At 48.2% G+C, this 17,087-nt stretch overlaps 1 protein-coding gene across 1 annotated transcript; it reads left to right on the top strand.

The window, feature by feature from the left end:
- Nucleotides 1-469: 469 nt before the first annotated feature.
- Nucleotides 470-16,102, top strand: RAB11A (RAB11A, member RAS oncogene family). Its single transcript, XM_078592600.1, has 5 exons — nucleotides 470-625; nucleotides 4,820-5,015; nucleotides 6,767-6,960; nucleotides 10,309-10,389; nucleotides 13,605-16,102. The coding sequence occupies exons 1-5, from the start codon at nucleotides 574-576 to the stop codon at nucleotides 13,748-13,750; spliced, it is 669 nt and encodes a 222-aa protein (XP_078448726.1). The 5' UTR covers nucleotides 470-573; the 3' UTR covers nucleotides 13,751-16,102.
- Nucleotides 16,103-17,087: the final 985 nt, after the last annotated feature.

Raw genomic sequence — 17,087 nt, 5'->3', positions numbered from 1 at the left:
GTCTGACGTCACTCAGGGCGTGGACCGGAAGCGAACGTGACGCACAATCGGCAGGTGGGGCGGGGGAGGCACGGTAATTATATGCGCGGGGAGTGGGCGGGTACGCGGGGGAGGGAGGCTGACGTCATCATGGTAGGCGTGGCTTCACAGCAGCCCCCCGCCCTGGCCCCCCCTCACGTTTCCCGCCACTCAGCGCGCGCCACCGTCCTCGTCTCGCGCCATTGGCGGGCGCCTCTCTCTCGGCAGACGACGAGGGGCCGTGACGTCACGTCGGGCGCGGCCTGGAGGCGGAGCTAAGCGCTCTCGGGGTCCCGTGGTGTTTTGGTTTCCTCGCCTAACCCCGCCTACTTTTAACTAACCACGCCTTCTTCGGCACTGGCCCGCCCCCTCTCCTTCACTATCTCCGCCCTTCGTTGACGAACACGCCCACAATTTATGCAAGCCCCGCCCACTTTGTTTAACGAGCCCCTCCTCTTCCTTGTTAGCCTCCGCCCCCTCCCCCGTGGCCACGCCCACCAGCGGGGGTGGGCAGTCGCGAAGCAGCAGTCACGGACACTGCGGCACCACCGCCTCATGACGGCCAAGATGGGAGCCAGGGACGACGAGTACGACTACCTCTTCAAAGGTGCGGGGATCGCCCAGGCGAAGGGGATAGCGAGAGGTGGAGGGGGTTACTGGGGAGCCAGCGTGAGAGAGGACGCGGGGAGCTCGGTGCAGCAGTAGAGTGAGACTGGTGACGGGGACGACCGTGGAAGAAAATTTATGGGGGCCTAGGACTGGATTGGCTTTGGAGGTGCGGGCCCTTGGTGCTGATGTGAGGGTGTTGGGGGTCTCCACGAGAGAAGGATCGGGGTCTCTCCGAAAAATGTGTTTCGTATGAAGCAGATGGCTGCCTATTAGAGTGACGGGTGTTGTTATTGGGCGAGTGGGCGCCCAGGAAAGGCAAGGCTCTCTGCGAGACTGGGTTACTGCGAGGGGTCGAGTTACCCACAATAAGGGACTTTTTAAGAGGCTGTGATCCCTTGTGATATTGAAGGGGAGGTAAGATAGAGAGAGGGGGGTTTTGACGAGAGCGTCTCAAGGAAAGAGACACGGGGCGTCCATAAAATGTTAAAGGGATCAATGAAAGATGGGGGGTGTTGATGAGAGCCAAGGGGAGTGGTGCAGGGCTGTGATACGCCTTGAAAAGAGGGGCACAGTAGCCGGGTTTATTAGGCAGAATTCCTGGGGTTTGGGATATTTGGGGCTGAAGAGTGGCCCCCTATCCTGGGGTCACCGAGGACAAAGGTCCTCCAGGCCAAGGAAGGTCTTTATTTTGTGGATCTGCGAAACAAAGCAGAATTCGAGCAGTCGGGGACTTGGGTGGCCTGCGATTCTGGTATCTAGGATTAAGAGGCTAGGGGCCTGGGTCAGGGTTGCCCAATTATTGCGACCACAGCTTCATGTAACGTCGGTAAGGGCTTAATTCTCTTCCTGCAAAATGGACGTTAAAGATCCGAGGATTGTCCGGTTTCCAGCCGTCTCTGTGGGAAAAGCACGGGTCGCAATCGAATCTGCTCCATTTTCCTTTAACTTTACCGCGTGTATTTGTGTGTAACCGTGTTTATGTGACAAGGAAATGATTTTAAAAATCACTAGCGCACCATGGCCAATGTTTGTTTCCGGTGTAACTCCACCCCCCCAGTGACAATCCAGAATATCACACAGCTGTGACTACACAAATAGGTGATGTTGATCGCAGCAGCTTGTTTTTCTGGGGTTGATAAGTCGTGGACAACGAATTTTCTATGGAAGAACTCGCCCCTGCAATATACATTTTTACCACTCACTGATTTAAGCAGGGACAGTACACTTTGACCTTTGAACCATCCCATAGTCAGTCCACTGCTGGATGAAAGCTATCTCACGCCGTCTCCATCTCTCACGGTCATGCAAAACAACAATACATCTAGCGTCTGCACACCAGCATATGTAATTGCTCCATCTATGCAGTGTGGTGTCCTTTTGGGCGTATTCCCCCTGTTGGCTGCCTGCACCACCCATCGTCTCTTCTCGCGACGTGTCCCTGGCCAAGCCCACTTTCACAAAGTCAATTAAATGCCTCTACTCCGTGTTTCACTTTCTATTAGTTGTATACATGTTTGTTTTAATGCAAATCTCTTTCCTATGTATGTGTGACTAAGGTCTCAAGTCTGCAATAGAGCTAACAGCTGTTCACAGGCACGGGTTCTCACGTGTACCAAATACTCAATTATCCTATGGCAGGAGGACCCTATTGAACGAGAGTGTTGGGACTCGGGCTATCATGAGTAAATGAAGGGTATTATTTAAATAGAAAAACATTTTTCTGCTATAGAACATCATCGTATATGATCTGCCCTTTGCTGGACGAAGGCCTTCCAAACAATTGCCACGTTTCGTGGTCTCACGATACAACTATTCATGCAGCACCTGCAAACAAGCTGATTTAATCACTGACTTTAAAAAGCAGTGAGCATCCACTCACAATTTCATCCCGTTTCAGAGGTTGATAAAATTCGTAACCACTGCAGCAAGCGAGTTAATAGTGGTGATCATACAAAGAGCCTGGTACCTGCCAAGGACGTGGAATTTCAAACGCTTGCTTCAACGCTGCCAACAGAGATGAGAGCTGCCCCATTGCTATATTAATTGTGGAGACACTGACTTTGATGTGTATTTATCCACGTGAGAGCACAGTTGAGATGGACATCTCTTTTTAATGAGAGACCTTGAAGAGTCTAGTGGTGATACCTGCTTGGAATTCAGATGGCATACTCTGCACTTAAAATGCAGTTATTTTGGGCATTTTACAGGGTCATTCCGTGCCTCCGGGTGGTGAATTATCCGATAAGAGGTTATCCTGATTGTTCTAAATTCAAATGTCTTCACCTAGTGGCAGCATGTTGGCAGAGTGCAATTAGAATTTTATTATATTATATTTTATTATAAATCAAACATAAAACAGAACGTGATTATTAAGTTCTGTATTGGTGACACTGCACAAACAAAAACAACAAAAAATCCTACACATTTGTCAATAACACTGTGCCCTTCAAATAAGTACTTTGTATAATATGTAACGCATTGGGCAATAGCCCTTCACAGCACACGAAGACGGAGGTAGTCTCTATATCGGTGGCAAGATGGGTGCCATGGTTGCGAGATGTTAACTACCTCGACTGATATACAGGAGGTCGTGGGTTCAATCCCGACCCTGAAACATGTATATTTGGAGTGTGCGTGTTCTCCCTGTAGATGCGTGGATTTTTCTCCGAGTCCTCCGGTTTTTCCCATTTAGAAACATGCGTTTAGAATATTTTGACTGCTGTAAATTTCCATGTAATAGGCCACTTTGTTGAGCTAACATTTGTGGCCAGGTCGCTTCTGACAAAGAGTTATATAGCTCAGTGGGCCTTTCCTGGTTAAATAAAAATGGTTAAATAGTTTCATATCTGTGGCCTCTTGTGAGGGAGGGCTATTGCCTGAAACGTCGCCTATTGTATACATTTTCTTTTTAAGGCCACATGGTGTTATTGACGAATGCGTTGAATGTTTAACTTTTGTGCTCCGTTAGTGAGGGGTTGGACGTGTTGCTCAGTGCATTGTGTTTTGCGATTCTTTCACAACCTCTGATGGATGCAATTTCGTATTACATCTGTCAGGCCCGCGAGCGCGCATGGCATTGGCTGGCAATCGCCAACCACAGGCAGACAGCCCAGGATTGGCATCCCCCTGAGTAATTGGAAGATGGACAGCTTTTACCACACAATGAAATGGCACAAATAGTGCTGGGTGGCACGGTGGATCAGCTTGCTGCGTTCTGAAGCCAGCCACCTGGGTTTGATTCCCGGCAAAGGCTAGCACCAATGGAGAATGTGATCATGACCGGTCCTGGGCATGTCTGTACTGTAAAGGAGGCACACCCAAAGCAAATTCTGTAACACCTGGAGCCATACCAATACCTTGCACAATTGAAAGTCATTATGTATTTAAAAGCAGGTTGTATGTAATGTATTATTTAAAGGAAAGTTTGTATGCATTGTGTGCATTTCCAAGGCAAATTGCTATTTCATGTGCCATGTGATAAAAGAAGCAGTCAAGTTTTTGGTTCTATATCATATGGTTGTGTCTTTCTGATGCTTTACTCAACCTTATTTTGGGTTCTGTGGCTCGGTAAACCCTCACGGAGGTTACTTCATGGTTTTGTCTCTTAAGTGCTCAATTCTGGTGCTGCATTGTGCGAGTGTCTAAAGAAATCCCTTGTTCTGGGGTTTGGGTGTGCCTGTTTCCTCACTCTTGACATTTATGTTTTTACCTTCCCTTAAGCCCTCACTGCACCCAGTTTTTGGCTGTGTACTATTTTGAATAGCCGTTGGCTCTGAGCTCTGTATATTTCATAACCATCAACAGTGTCCTTATATGGCTCTGTACCACTCCAACATCTCCGGTCCGAATTAAGTGTTGGATGCGTCTCTAAATCCGCACCAGAGTTCACGTGTGGTTTTGTGTTCCTCTGAGCCCTCACCAGTGTACATCTAAACTCTTACCAGTACCATTATAGTGTTCTGCATCTCTCTTAAGACCTTACTGGTTTCGGTACGTGGTCAAGTTTCTCTTTAAACCCCCCTCAGTTCTATTGAGAGGATTCTGTTTTCTCTAAGCCCTCACTGGTTCCACTACGGGTTATGTGGCTGAAGGCCGTATGAAACAGTCGCGGGCAATATCTGGCCCTCAGACTGTAGGTTCCACTGCTCTGCTCTAAGCCCTTACCTTTCCTCGTGTGCCATCCTCTTCCCAGTGGTGCTGATTGGAGACTCCGGCGTGGGAAAGAGTAATCTGCTGTCGCGCTTCACGCGCAACGAGTTCAACCTGGAGAGCAAGAGCACCATCGGCGTGGAGTTCGCCACGCGCAGCATCCAGGTGGACGGCAAGACCATCAAGGCGCAGATCTGGGACACGGCCGGGCAGGAGCGCTACCGCGCCATCACCTCCGCGTGAGTCGCCCTCTCCGCACGCCCCAAAAGTCACGACGAGCGTCGGTCTGTAGTGGGCTCGCATCCCGATGGTGCCTCGATGACAAATTTGTGAGGCTTGTAACGATTCGCCGCTGTTGCGATTCAATGAATTGTCACGATTGAAATTTTAGAATGGATTGTTAATTCACGTCGCGTATCGCTGCTTTGGGGATCGTGTAAACCAATTAGATGCAACATATACGAATGGGAAATAATCGATTCTTGAATATGCGGTTTGATGGATGTATCTTTTACGTATGACTTTTAATCCATCAGTCCATCTTATTTCGGCCACAGGATTCAGAAGACTAGGAGGCACACCTCTGCTGCATTACAGCAACAATGTAAATATATATTGCGTCAAAATGCAATTGCATCTTTTGAGACGTTTTTAAAAAGCCAGATGCATTTTTTCTGCTGCAAATTGCCGTTTTTCAGTTTCCCAATGTTGTGGTTGTATTATGGAAAGACTGGCCCCTGCCATAAGAGTTTGGATTTTTTTGGCAAAGAACTGCCGGCTGGCATGAGCCCCCACCGCCAAACGATCAGAGGGATACTCTGAGTTTATAATCTGTGTTGTCCATCCTGGAAGGAGTTATTTTAAGTTATCCAGTCATAATTTGCAGCTCATGGTCACATGGTCAGGTTTCTTCACATTACGAAACAGACTGCTTTAGCCTCGTTGGCAGGATTGAATTAATGAGCTCGTTAGCTCTAATCGGCTGCCCATGCTGTGTTCTAGCTTAGTGATCATTCCCATAACAGCTTTGCCAACAGTGCAAAGAAAAAAATGGTGGGGTTGGAATGATTCATGAATTAAATCGATTCCTAGGCTCACGATACATGTCCAAATGTGCATGGAAGAATCGGTTATTTCCTATGCATATGGTAGATACATGTCGATGTTGGTTGTACGTTTTAACAGCTTTTCCGCCTCTATAGTCACAACATTACAAACGCACCGATGCAAACAATTATAGATTAACAAAAGCAATTATAGATCGACACCACTATGGATCCATCGCGCACCACAACTGTAAACAAAACTAAACTGATTTGTCAATCAAATCCAAATTGCCATGATTGTGCATTTGCTACACTGCAGTAAGCTACAGGAAGCAGGTGAAAAACAACTTTGCTGCCAGGACGAGAAGTGATGCAGAAAAACAAGGACAGGGTTCTGCGTGGAACTGCTGTTCCCGCATTGCTTTGCCTCAATGCTACATGGTTGCATTGCTGCGCATTGCTTTGCTGTGTATTTCGTTGCAGTGCGCTTCGTTGGAGCGTGATGCGTTGCCGTGTTGCGTTGCCACGATCTATGCTACGTGGCCAGGTTTCCGCGATGCGTTGCCAAGTTCTTGCGTTCCATTGCCCTGTGTCGCTGCGTTACTTTATATTGCGTTGGTGCTTATTGTGTTGCTGCCTTGATGTGCGTTGTGCTGCCGTGCGTTGTGTTGCCACGTATCGCATTGCCCAGTGTCGCATTATCAAGTCTCTTTGTGTTGCAACACTATAGCATTGCCATGTGTTGCTTTTGCTTTATTTCTGTGTTTCTGCATCACCGCGTGTTTCGTCTCTCTGTTGAAACATCGCCCTCGTTGCCACGTTTCCTCCCTTCACCCCGCCGATGTGCCCCCAATTACTGGCAGGGAGGGATGGACATGCCGCTGCGTTGCTCGGTTGTTGTTAACCCCTCCCCCCACCGACGCACCGCTGCATTGTGCCGGCAGTTACTACCGTGGGGCAGTGGGCGCGCTACTGGTGTACGACATCGCTAAGCACCTGACGTACGAGAACGTGGAGCGCTGGCTCAAGGAGCTGCGTGACCACGCCGACAGCAACATCGTCATCATGCTCGTGGGCAACAAGAGCGACCTGCGGCACTTGCGCGCCGTGCCCACCGACGAAGCGCGCGCCTTCGCCGGTGAGCAACTGGCAGCCCCCCCAATGCCTTCCAAATACTCCTCCCCCCCCCCCCCGTAATGCCCCCACCCTATGCAACCCGCGCCCCCCTCTGATCCTAACCGCCGACCCCACCCCTCGCCACTGGATGACTCTCTTTCCCCAGTGTGTGTGAGAGGTGCACTGGGCGGCATGTAACATTTGCATAACATCAGCATTTTTATCAGTCTTGGTCAATCCACTGCTGGATGAAGGCCTGTCCAAGCAACCGCCATCTTTCACGATACCGCGATGTAATAATCCACCTAACACCTGCACACCAGCTGATTTCACTGCTCCATCTCCTCGGTGGTTACCCTCTGGGGCGCATTTCGTTCCTTGGCTGACACCCCTTCTTTGTCTTTGGCCTTCTGCCATCGTGCCTCCCAGCAATGTGCTTTGCCCAAGCCCACTTACTGTTTTTACAGTTTGAGTGATGTCATTACCAGGATGTGTATTTTCTCTCATCCACGTACACGTAAATTTGCATTCAAGAATTGATCTCTTTGTTTTTGTTTTTGTCGTCTCGTTTGAAATCGCTTGTTCTCCCGGCTTCTACATGACTAAATGTAAAATGAGCATATCACGTGTGTATCATTTGCATAAAATCCATAAAATAGATTCTCATGCAGGAAATGATACGAGTGTCATGAGCCCAAGAATCAATTTTAATGATTAATAGCATGTAACAACACATTGATTGGTCAAAATACATTCTTACTGTCAAGAAACACGCATCGAATTGTGCCGTGAGAATACAATGTTTTCAATGTGTGTGCTTGTAATTATGATGTTGAAATTTGTATAACTTTCAATTTAAAGCTTTCGTGACTGCAGGGATTCGTATTCTTGATTCTTTCGGTGAAGTCACGTAGAAGGGAAATAATAAAATAATAACATTTTTACAATAAAATTCTCATGACGTTTCGATTGCAACACAAGCAATCATCATCAGGTGTGAAAACCACAGCAAGAATTTGTTACTTTGCTTAGGCAAATTGCATCTTACAGTTGCTGAGGAACCACAGACAAGGGGAAAGGCAGGCAGGTGGTGAGCCTGTGCAAACAGTTGCCCAAGTTCTGCAGCTCTATATAAAGATGTTACCAGACAATTAATGAGAGTTTATACATGTGGAGGGAAACCGGGGCCACCTTGCGCAGAGACAAAACACTCTCCCTGTGCAGAAGGAACGGATCATTTTAGTCCACACTTTGCTGTACCGTATTCTCCCGGTGAGCCAGGTGCCTCCTCAACGCCCACAGTGCTGTTTGGCAACATTCGTGCGAGAATCCATCAACCCTCGCCTCTACGGTGCCGGATTGCTGGAGTTTATGGCCACCACCACCTGGATTGTCTGTACCAGGGTCACGTGACCTGCAGCAGCCATGAGGGATGCTACATTCACAGTTTAAAGGGAAAAGATCGCGACCATGAACGGTGACGATTCACGGAAGCGCGAGGCGTGTGAATCGCTAGAGGCCCAGATGGTGCACACCGCGGCTCTGCATTGTAACATCGTAAACACGAATGTGAACCTAAGTGTTTAACAGACGTTGGCGTAGGGTTATGGTATTTCATCTATAATAGATGTTTTTTTGGGTTAAATCGCGTAAATATATAAATGTGTCGTTAAACACGTCACGTAAACAGAACTTGCCAATTTGTCACTAGTACAGCACACTGGTGTGTTAGAGAGCCAAGCCACAGCATTTTCAGGCGTGAAGATTGATATGTTTAATAGTTTTATTTTTATTTTACATTTTTTATAAGGTGTCATCATCGTCATTGCTCTGTGCTCTTAAAAACCTCTTCAATCCGTCAAGCGGCAGATACTTCACCCACTTGGGGCAGCATCTGCAGACGTGATCGCATTTAGACGTATTATAAACCCAAACTATTGCACATAGACTGAACCCTACCATTGGAATGTGGAAATGCCCTGCATGCATCGAGGTACGAGCACACTTGGACCTGTGAGACGCAGGGTTTGTCCTTATCTGCGTATAAACCTTGCGAGACCGTTGCAGGGCAGTCTATCCACTGTTGGAATAAAGCCTCCCCATGCCTTCACAACTCATCAAAGCCCAGTGCTGCACCTGTCCACCTCCTGAACGCGACCTGATTTCATCGCTTCTACTCCACGGTGGTTGTGCGCCTTGCTTGCGTTTCTCTCCTTGGGCTGCTATTCCGTCACCAGTCTCGTCCACCTGCCATCGTCACCTCTAGTGATGTGTCCTACTCCAGCATTGTAGTAATCATGGGGAGCAGAGTCGCTTCATCGTTGAGGTGACGGATACTCCGTAACGAATAGAACGACAGAGAGAGAGGGTGGGGGGGGACGTCTGCGCAAATGGACTCGTCGGTGGTCGCGCTAACCCCTGCGATGTCGCGCGCCAGCGACGCGTTGTTGCGTTTTACAACCCGATCGTAACTCGGCGCCGCGCCACTCTCAGCGGCGTGACGCTTCGATCGTTGAGACGCGAGAACAATTCGCGGCCAGAGAGTGAGAGAGAGCGCCGTTTGCCTTGCGTTGCCCCCACGGTGCCACAAATCGCACACCCCCTACGCGCGCCCTGGATTATATGCGTTAACGTGGCGTGGAACGCTGCGCATGGCAACGCGCCGTGCGGACGCGCTGACAACCGCAATATCGGCCGATCACCCGCTGTTTGCGGAATGAGGCGTGCTTTAAACAAATAATGAACAGAAAAAAAGTCCTACGCTCTCTTGTGTAACAGAGCATTTTTGTCTTTTTTACTTCACCACCCTACACGGCTTCGAGACGCGCATGTGTTTCGCAGAAATTGTAAACGAGGGAAACTCTGGACTGGGTTGAATTATTTCAAGCTCATCAGCAGAGTCTGTTAAACATCCAGCATTAGTTTCAATAGGCCTGATGTGACTCGGTCAAAAGCGGTCCACCATATATGCTGCTTTGACAAATGTTGCTGGAAAATATTGGTTTGGAAAGCTCCTAGGATGGTGGACTACAAAAGCGGACAAAACGCAGTCTATTTATAATTTATTTGTTAACCATTATCCTCCACGACGGTACATAGTGAGTCTTGTGCATTAAAACCTGTTGCCCGTGGCATCTTCACATTGTCGCACACAATGGAACGCTGCTCTTGCCAGGGACGTCGCAAACTTTTACGACCCACGGAAAAAACCGTGGCGGAGGAGGACTGCTGAATTGATTGTTGCCTGGTGGGCGGCGAGGGCGCGAGCACGCCGAGACGCTCGCCGCGCCATTCTCCCTGACCTTGTGGAAGAGATGGCAGTTCGCCGTACGATCTGTGCTGCAGCTGTGTGTTTTTTGTGCCCCGACAGAAAAGAACAATCTTTCGTTCATCGAGACGTCCGCTTTGGACTCCACGAATGTCGAGGCCGCCTTTCAGAACATCCTTGCAGGTGAGCGACCAGGAGGGTGGTGGGGGCGGGGGGGGGGCTGAGAGGTCTAAAATTCTAATCAAACTCCAATGTAAGCCATCTTGTAAACAAATTGAAATGTAAGTCCTGCAGACCCAGGTGTGGGGCCGGTGGGACGATGGATGTCTCTGTGTTCAAGCGAGACCTATCGGTAATGAAAAAAGGAGGTGCGATCTACCGTTCTAACGTGCGGTGCAGGAATCAATGATCATCGTGAATAATAATAATGCCCTTTACACCAGGAAAGCATTAACAAGTTTTAGTTTTTTTCTGGACTGGTCCCGCATTGGGGCGTTGAGTAAATTCTGTTTTTGTGAAAGCGCGATTTGGGCAATTAAATAGTTCGATTTTTTCAAGAAACAAATGTTAGCACGAACAAATTGTGCATGCAGGAACAACAGTGTCATAATTAGAGTACAATGTGATAAATATACAAGACGTGCAGCATACTGCAGTGGGTATGACATGAATAATTGCAAAGTGAAACAGCTAAAGTGAAATTAAATAAGCAGCAAATAATCACAAATATAATAATTCAATTTAAATATATTTGCAGTAGCCGCTGTAGTTGCCTAAATAATTGGTTTTCTTAAACATCTAGAATAATGATTGCTAATTAGTGCCACTCAATTTAGCCCATCTAATGACTGTTGCTTTTCAATCTGGTGGTTGATGCTACTTCAACATTTGTCTCTTGCACACATGACTGGGAGACATCCGACGATTCGTGGATGAAAATCGATTCTTAGTTTCACGACACATTGTGAAACACTGGGCGGTGGTGGCTACGCACGCCTGTAATCCACCTCTGTGGGCGCAGGGGTTGGTGTATCGCACAAATGTTGTGAAACTTCCTTCCCATGCGCATTGAAGTGCCGTACCCTGCATTGTCAGGAGTAGGCAGTCCAGAAAATGCGGACTCCCCTGTTCCAGCCGTATCGGATAATGTTGCCCCATCGCATGCGTAGGTTTCCTACGCGTGGTCTCGTTTCCTCCTAATTATGAACCCTCATTAATTGGCCGGAAACATCTTAATATATAAAGAACCACGGAGCTTGGACAGTTGTTGGCACCGGCTCTGCGCCTGGCTCCCTTCCCTGCTGGTTTGTGGTTCCTCGTGCCTCTTGAGTCGTTCTCTCCCTTGAGAGCGAGTGGATGCTGTGCGGCACGTTACAGGTTTAAATGATTATTGCATTCTATTGATTCTCGCCACCATCAGTCCTTGAGATTTTGACCACTTCAGATTATGCATGCACTTTCAGGGGGACTACTAATTGACTTTTAAATGGTGATAGTTTGTCGAATCGTGGAGGGGGGTGAATCATTGCATTCCAAGGGGAGGCGGCAGGGTTGCAGTGCAGTGGTCACACTTGTGCCTCACAGCAGGATGGCGCTGGGTTCGATCTCTCACTCGGGTGTCTTTCTGTGTGTAGTTTTTCTATTCTCACCCTCTTCTGCATGGGTTTCCTCTGGGTTCTCTGGGGGTTTTTCTCCCATTGCTAAAAAAATCGCGCACAATGTACATGGTAAACAAAATTTCTTACAAATTACATTTGGGTTTACAGAGCATATTCTTAGGTTTTTTCGGTAAAGTCACGTAGGTAAAAACATCAAAAAAGTATTTTTTAATGTTTTTACCTACCGTGACTTTACCGAAAAAACCTAAGAATATGAATCATTGCAGTCACGAAAGCTTCAAATCTAGGATTACAGAGCAGCAGCCACATCGCACCCGACTGTGGAACACTTGGCAGGACCCTTCTGGAGAAGTCTTGAGACTTGCTGAGGCATTCCTGGGTGAAGTGGAATGATAAAATAACTAATATGTAGACACTTGCAAAACCTCATTTATTTTAACAGTAGCCCACAATTACAGCAATGTTTGAGTTTGTTAGCTTTTCCTACTTTAAAATTGGGAGGAGGGAGTGGTAGGGGGTGGAGGTGGTGGTGGGGGCGATGTGTGGGCAAGGAGATGCAAAAGCAGGGTAATTAATCAAGCCACGTGGAGTGGGTTTACGCGGGGTGTAGTAGGCAAACCTTAGGTACGGAGGAGATCAGAGAGTATGTGAAGGCCAACTGATCTGTCACTAATGTGTGAAGAGATCAAAAGTGTGGGGCATAAGAGAGGATGTTGTGTTTGTATGAAAGCACTTCATAGTGTTTGGCAATGGCCCCGATGTTTGAAGGCTGCTTTATTGTCCATCTGTTTTAGCCGTGTGCCTCCATTTGGCTTGATCTGGTCCTTCCAGTCGTGTGAGCTCCCGCGAGTCTTTCAGTGATGAAACAAGATTTGAGAGAAGGTAGCGTGTTGTAGAAACGTGCGAGACCGAGGAAGCAAGTTGCACGTGTTGGGGTATTAGACGTTGCATACACGGCGATTGAAGAAGCGATCGTTTGGTGTTTAAGATATCTGCACATTACTAGAAGGCGGGCTCATTGGTCTGCAGAAGGTTGTGTTGTAGGCGGTCGAAGGCAGAGTGCGGGTTTAATCGAGTGGGAGAATGTTGTGTGGCTTGCGTGTGTGTGTAATTCACTTCCAAGCAGGAACTTGGCTTGCGAAAGCCTGAGGGTGGTTGATTAGATTTTTTGAGAAAGCTGCTTTCTAAATTTTGGGCCATTATTGCTTTTGAGATGGTGTTGGGTAGGGATTTCCTTATAAGGAGGCTGTGGCCTTGTTGGCAGTATATAATGAAGAAAGAGATCATTAATCGAGAATATTTTGTTGAGGACAAATGCACTCATTTGCAAAGTGAACGAGGCATGCAGTATGGGGGAGGAAGCTTTTCTCATTTATATAAAAACGTATTTGAAGTTTCCAGCAAGCCAAGTGCAATAATTTCAAAACGTTTACGCGTGCAACCAATATGCCACTCTACTGCTGGATGAGGACATAAGTCATGAATCGTGCAACGACCATAAGCATCGCGCGATGCAAAGCCCCCCCCCCCCCCCCCCCACATGCATTAGAATTTCAGAGCAGGTGTCGTTCCCAACATACAGAATGTTGATGATAACATTATGCCCAGATAGTTGATAGCTTCTGGTCTTCTAACGAATGAACATAGATCCAAGTTAATTCTGGGTGGGATTACTATGTTAATAAGACCAATGTCACACTTACAAATGTGGATTCGCCCCTGTTGCACTTTAACCTGCTCGTGCTGTTGTTTCCCCTGCGGCTGCTTTTGCTGCGACAGAGATCTACCGGATTGTCTCTCAGAAGCAGATCTCGGACCGGGCCGGCCATGACGATTCCCCGAGCAACAACGTGGTGGACATCACCGTGCCCCCCACCTCGGAGCACGGCAAATCCAACCGCTTCCAGTGCTGCCAGAGCCTCTGAATGCTCGGCCCCTTCTCCCGCTCTCTTTTTCTCTTACCTCTCTCTCTGCGTCTCTTCTCTGTCTCCTTTTCTCTCTCCCCCCCCCTCTCTCCAAGGGCCAATCGTGAGTGTAATTCCCCCCCCCCCCACCTCGCGCGTGCGTGAGCCGCTCTCTCTCTCCAGTGTGTCTTTGCCCCGATCGGGCCTCCCGGAAGGACCGACCGTCCTCACTTTGCGTTTCCGTAGAGCTTTGTTGGCAGCCTTGCTTGCCGTGCGCGTGGAGCCTAGGGTAGTTTTTAGCCGGACGTCGCTTCGGTTGTGTGCCGCGCGCGGTGCTGTCTTGGCGAACCGGAGCTAGGGGCCGTCTCCTCCCGTTGTCACCGCCGCGGCCGCCGCCAATCAAATCCCGTCGACGTTTGTGGTTATTATTTCTGGTTGATGTGGAATTTGCGGAGAATGCTGCATTAACGTGAGTGTTTTATCGTGCGGTTGTCACGTCTGCTATCCAGAGCGTCGCTTTATCAATAATGGAGCATGCCGGCATGTGTACGTGAGCGTGCGGGAGAGGTTGTGCGTGGGGGGGGGGTGCGGGGGGGGGGTGTCCCTATTCATGCTTCACCTTTGACACAGATGATGACTCGTGTGTGTGTGTGTGTGGCAGTGTGTATGTGTGTGTGTGCGTTAACCCACGTGCGTTTGTGCATTTGTGTGTGTGTGTGCGCACGTGTCTGCATACATTTGTGGAGGTTCTCTTCAGGCATAAGTTGGAGTTTCACTGGTAGGGCACCATGGGTTGTAGGGCTCATTCATGAGATTCAAAGGCACTTGTTTTTAAAACCAAGATTGACGTTTTTCCATTGTCACATTACTTGATTGTCACATTCGGTTTTAAAATTTTGTTTAATACACGCAGCTGCAAATTGTGTTATTTTATTTTTTATACTAACTGTAAACGGATCACTTGGAGTAAACATTAAAATGCATCGTTAGCTTCACACGGGGGAGGGGAAGGGGGAAAGCGGGTTTTTGGGGAATGGTGTGGCGCTGGTCGGTGATGCCCCGAGGGTTTCGGGCCACAGGCAGCGGCTTCAGATTTCTCGGCACCTCCGCTGTGGCCCCCCCCCCCCAACCTCCGTTTGTCGATTCACGAGATTCCGAGTTCTACGCAGCTTAGCACTACTCGCCATCGCCGTGGCTTTGGGAATGAGCACGGTGTGGCACTGCCTTCATAGTTATGCCATCTATTTCATTGATCCTTGTAAGTCATGATTCGTTGTTTATTAGGCAACTGCCTTGTAACCTCACCCCCACTGTTGACAGCTGACAGGAGCCCCCCCCCCCCCCCGGTTTGTGTGTCAGTGTGAAGATGGTTTCTGCTGTTACTTAATGGAACATTTTCCAAATTGCTCTTATTTTCCTCTTGGCAATTGCTGGACCCGGTCCCTCTCATCAGCGTGCGCGAAACCAATCTGCAGATTCCAGTAAGAACGGCAGAGTTGTTTCAAGTGCCGTTTGCGTTTAAAGAAAAAAACACAACCGGTGGGGACGAGGGGGGTTCAGAGGAGGTGAGATTCCACCGCAGTGCATTGTCGGACGTGTCGACTGAGATCGCCTTTAACCGGCAAGGTTACCTTTGAAGATAATGAGCAAAGCTTTGGGAAAACCAGAAAAAGACATCAGTTGGTGTCTGTGCAACACCTTGCCTTGCGGTCCACCAAAGTCACCGAGACCTTAGTCCCCGGGCCAGAGCAAAACTGGTACCACCTAAAAGGTAGCAGAACTTTGGTCACACCGATTTGTGTTGTTGGCAAGGCTAATACGAGTGGGATTACTTGATAATCCCGCTCGTTTGAAGTGGTTATCACGTAATTCTCCATTATTGGCCACCACAGAGATATTGGAAGCGCTGAAGTGATGTGACCTCGCGTGGTCCTGACGAGTGAAACATCTGGTCTGGGGCTCGTGGGGCTCCCTGTGGCCGCTCTGCTCACTACAGTTTTGAGAGTGCAGCCAGCAACATTGGTGTATCATCCTCATCATCGTCGTCATCGTCAACATCGTCAACATCGTCATCTCTATCATTGTCGTCGCTAAGCATCTTGTGAAGAAGTATTTTTTGTACGATATTGGCTTCACTATTTATTTAGAGTTGTGTTGGGGTTTTTTTTTACGGATGTCTTAAGTTATGCTTGATTACGTGTGTAACAACGATCACAATATTATGCGTATGGTAACGTCAAAACTTAATACAGACGAGTATGTTGTAGTAGTTCAGGATAATTCCTGGTGTCTGCTGTAATCTTAATTATAATAAAGTTGATGATGCTAAAAACAATAAGAGTAATAATTATAATAAACGGATTTTAAACTTCACTCGGGGGACTAAGGTTGTGTTTCTGACCCAGTGGCGGGGGCTGCAGGCCTCACCGCACACCCACCGGTCTGGCGAAAATGACACTGAACAATTTAAAAAGTTACGAAAACAATTACTTGCCAAAACCGCACCGTCACCAAAACGTTTGAAGTGTTGCAGCAAAACTATAGGGTCGAATGATTTATGCTGCAACAATTGTGGGGAAAATTGTTTTAGTGATTTTTGTTTGAGTCGGTCAAGCGAAGGCACGTGTTGGCTTCCCCCTCGCAGCATGAATGGCACGTGTCCCCCTCGCCATCTACCGGGTCCGGAGAAGCCCGCGTACATTAAACGGGTATTATTACATACTCTGATTCTTTCGGTAAAGTCACGTAGATATAAAATGTAAATAAATCACGACGTTTCGGGCGCAACACAAGCGTCCGTCATCAGGTGGGAAAGCATGGCCTGCTGCTGAGGCAGTATTATTACGTCCCGTCGTTCCGCTCAAACCCAGCGCAGCAAATTATAATTTATTCGGTCGCGGTCTATTATTAGATTTTAATTTTTAAACGGTTCTAAGTTGTAGCACCATTAACATTTTTGCTCTTCAGTTTGGTAATGAAAAGGCAATATTCCCACGTGGCAGAATGAAAAACGCTTCATCGGCGCAAAATGTCCTGCGACACGTTTCAGAAATACGGCCGCTGACAAAACGGAACGAGCTCCGAATAGAACACGGAGAAGCGTGGCGAGACGCGTGCTGGGAATTACTTCGGGGGTAAAACAAAAGAAAACAGACGCATGGATCATAGAACAAACAAATGAAACACATTGACCGTTAAAGAAAAGTAAATGGGCTTGTGTCGGACACATTGCCACGGGGGGTGACGGTGGGATGGACTGGCAGCCGCACGACGGATTGCGTCCGCGACGGTGGCCGTCACGGAGACGGCGGTGCAATCGTTTTGGTGCCAGACAGATGGATGACGGCATCGCCAGCAC

Source organism: Lampetra planeri, chromosome 3, assembly GCF_965212315.1.
Source record: "Lampetra planeri chromosome 3, kcLamPlan1.2.h2, whole genome shotgun sequence".
Classification (NCBI taxonomy): Eukaryota; Metazoa; Chordata; class Hyperoartia; order Petromyzontiformes; family Petromyzontidae; genus Lampetra; species Lampetra planeri.
Note: the sequence above shows the minus strand (reverse complement) of the source record. Positions and strands in the feature narration are given on the sequence as shown.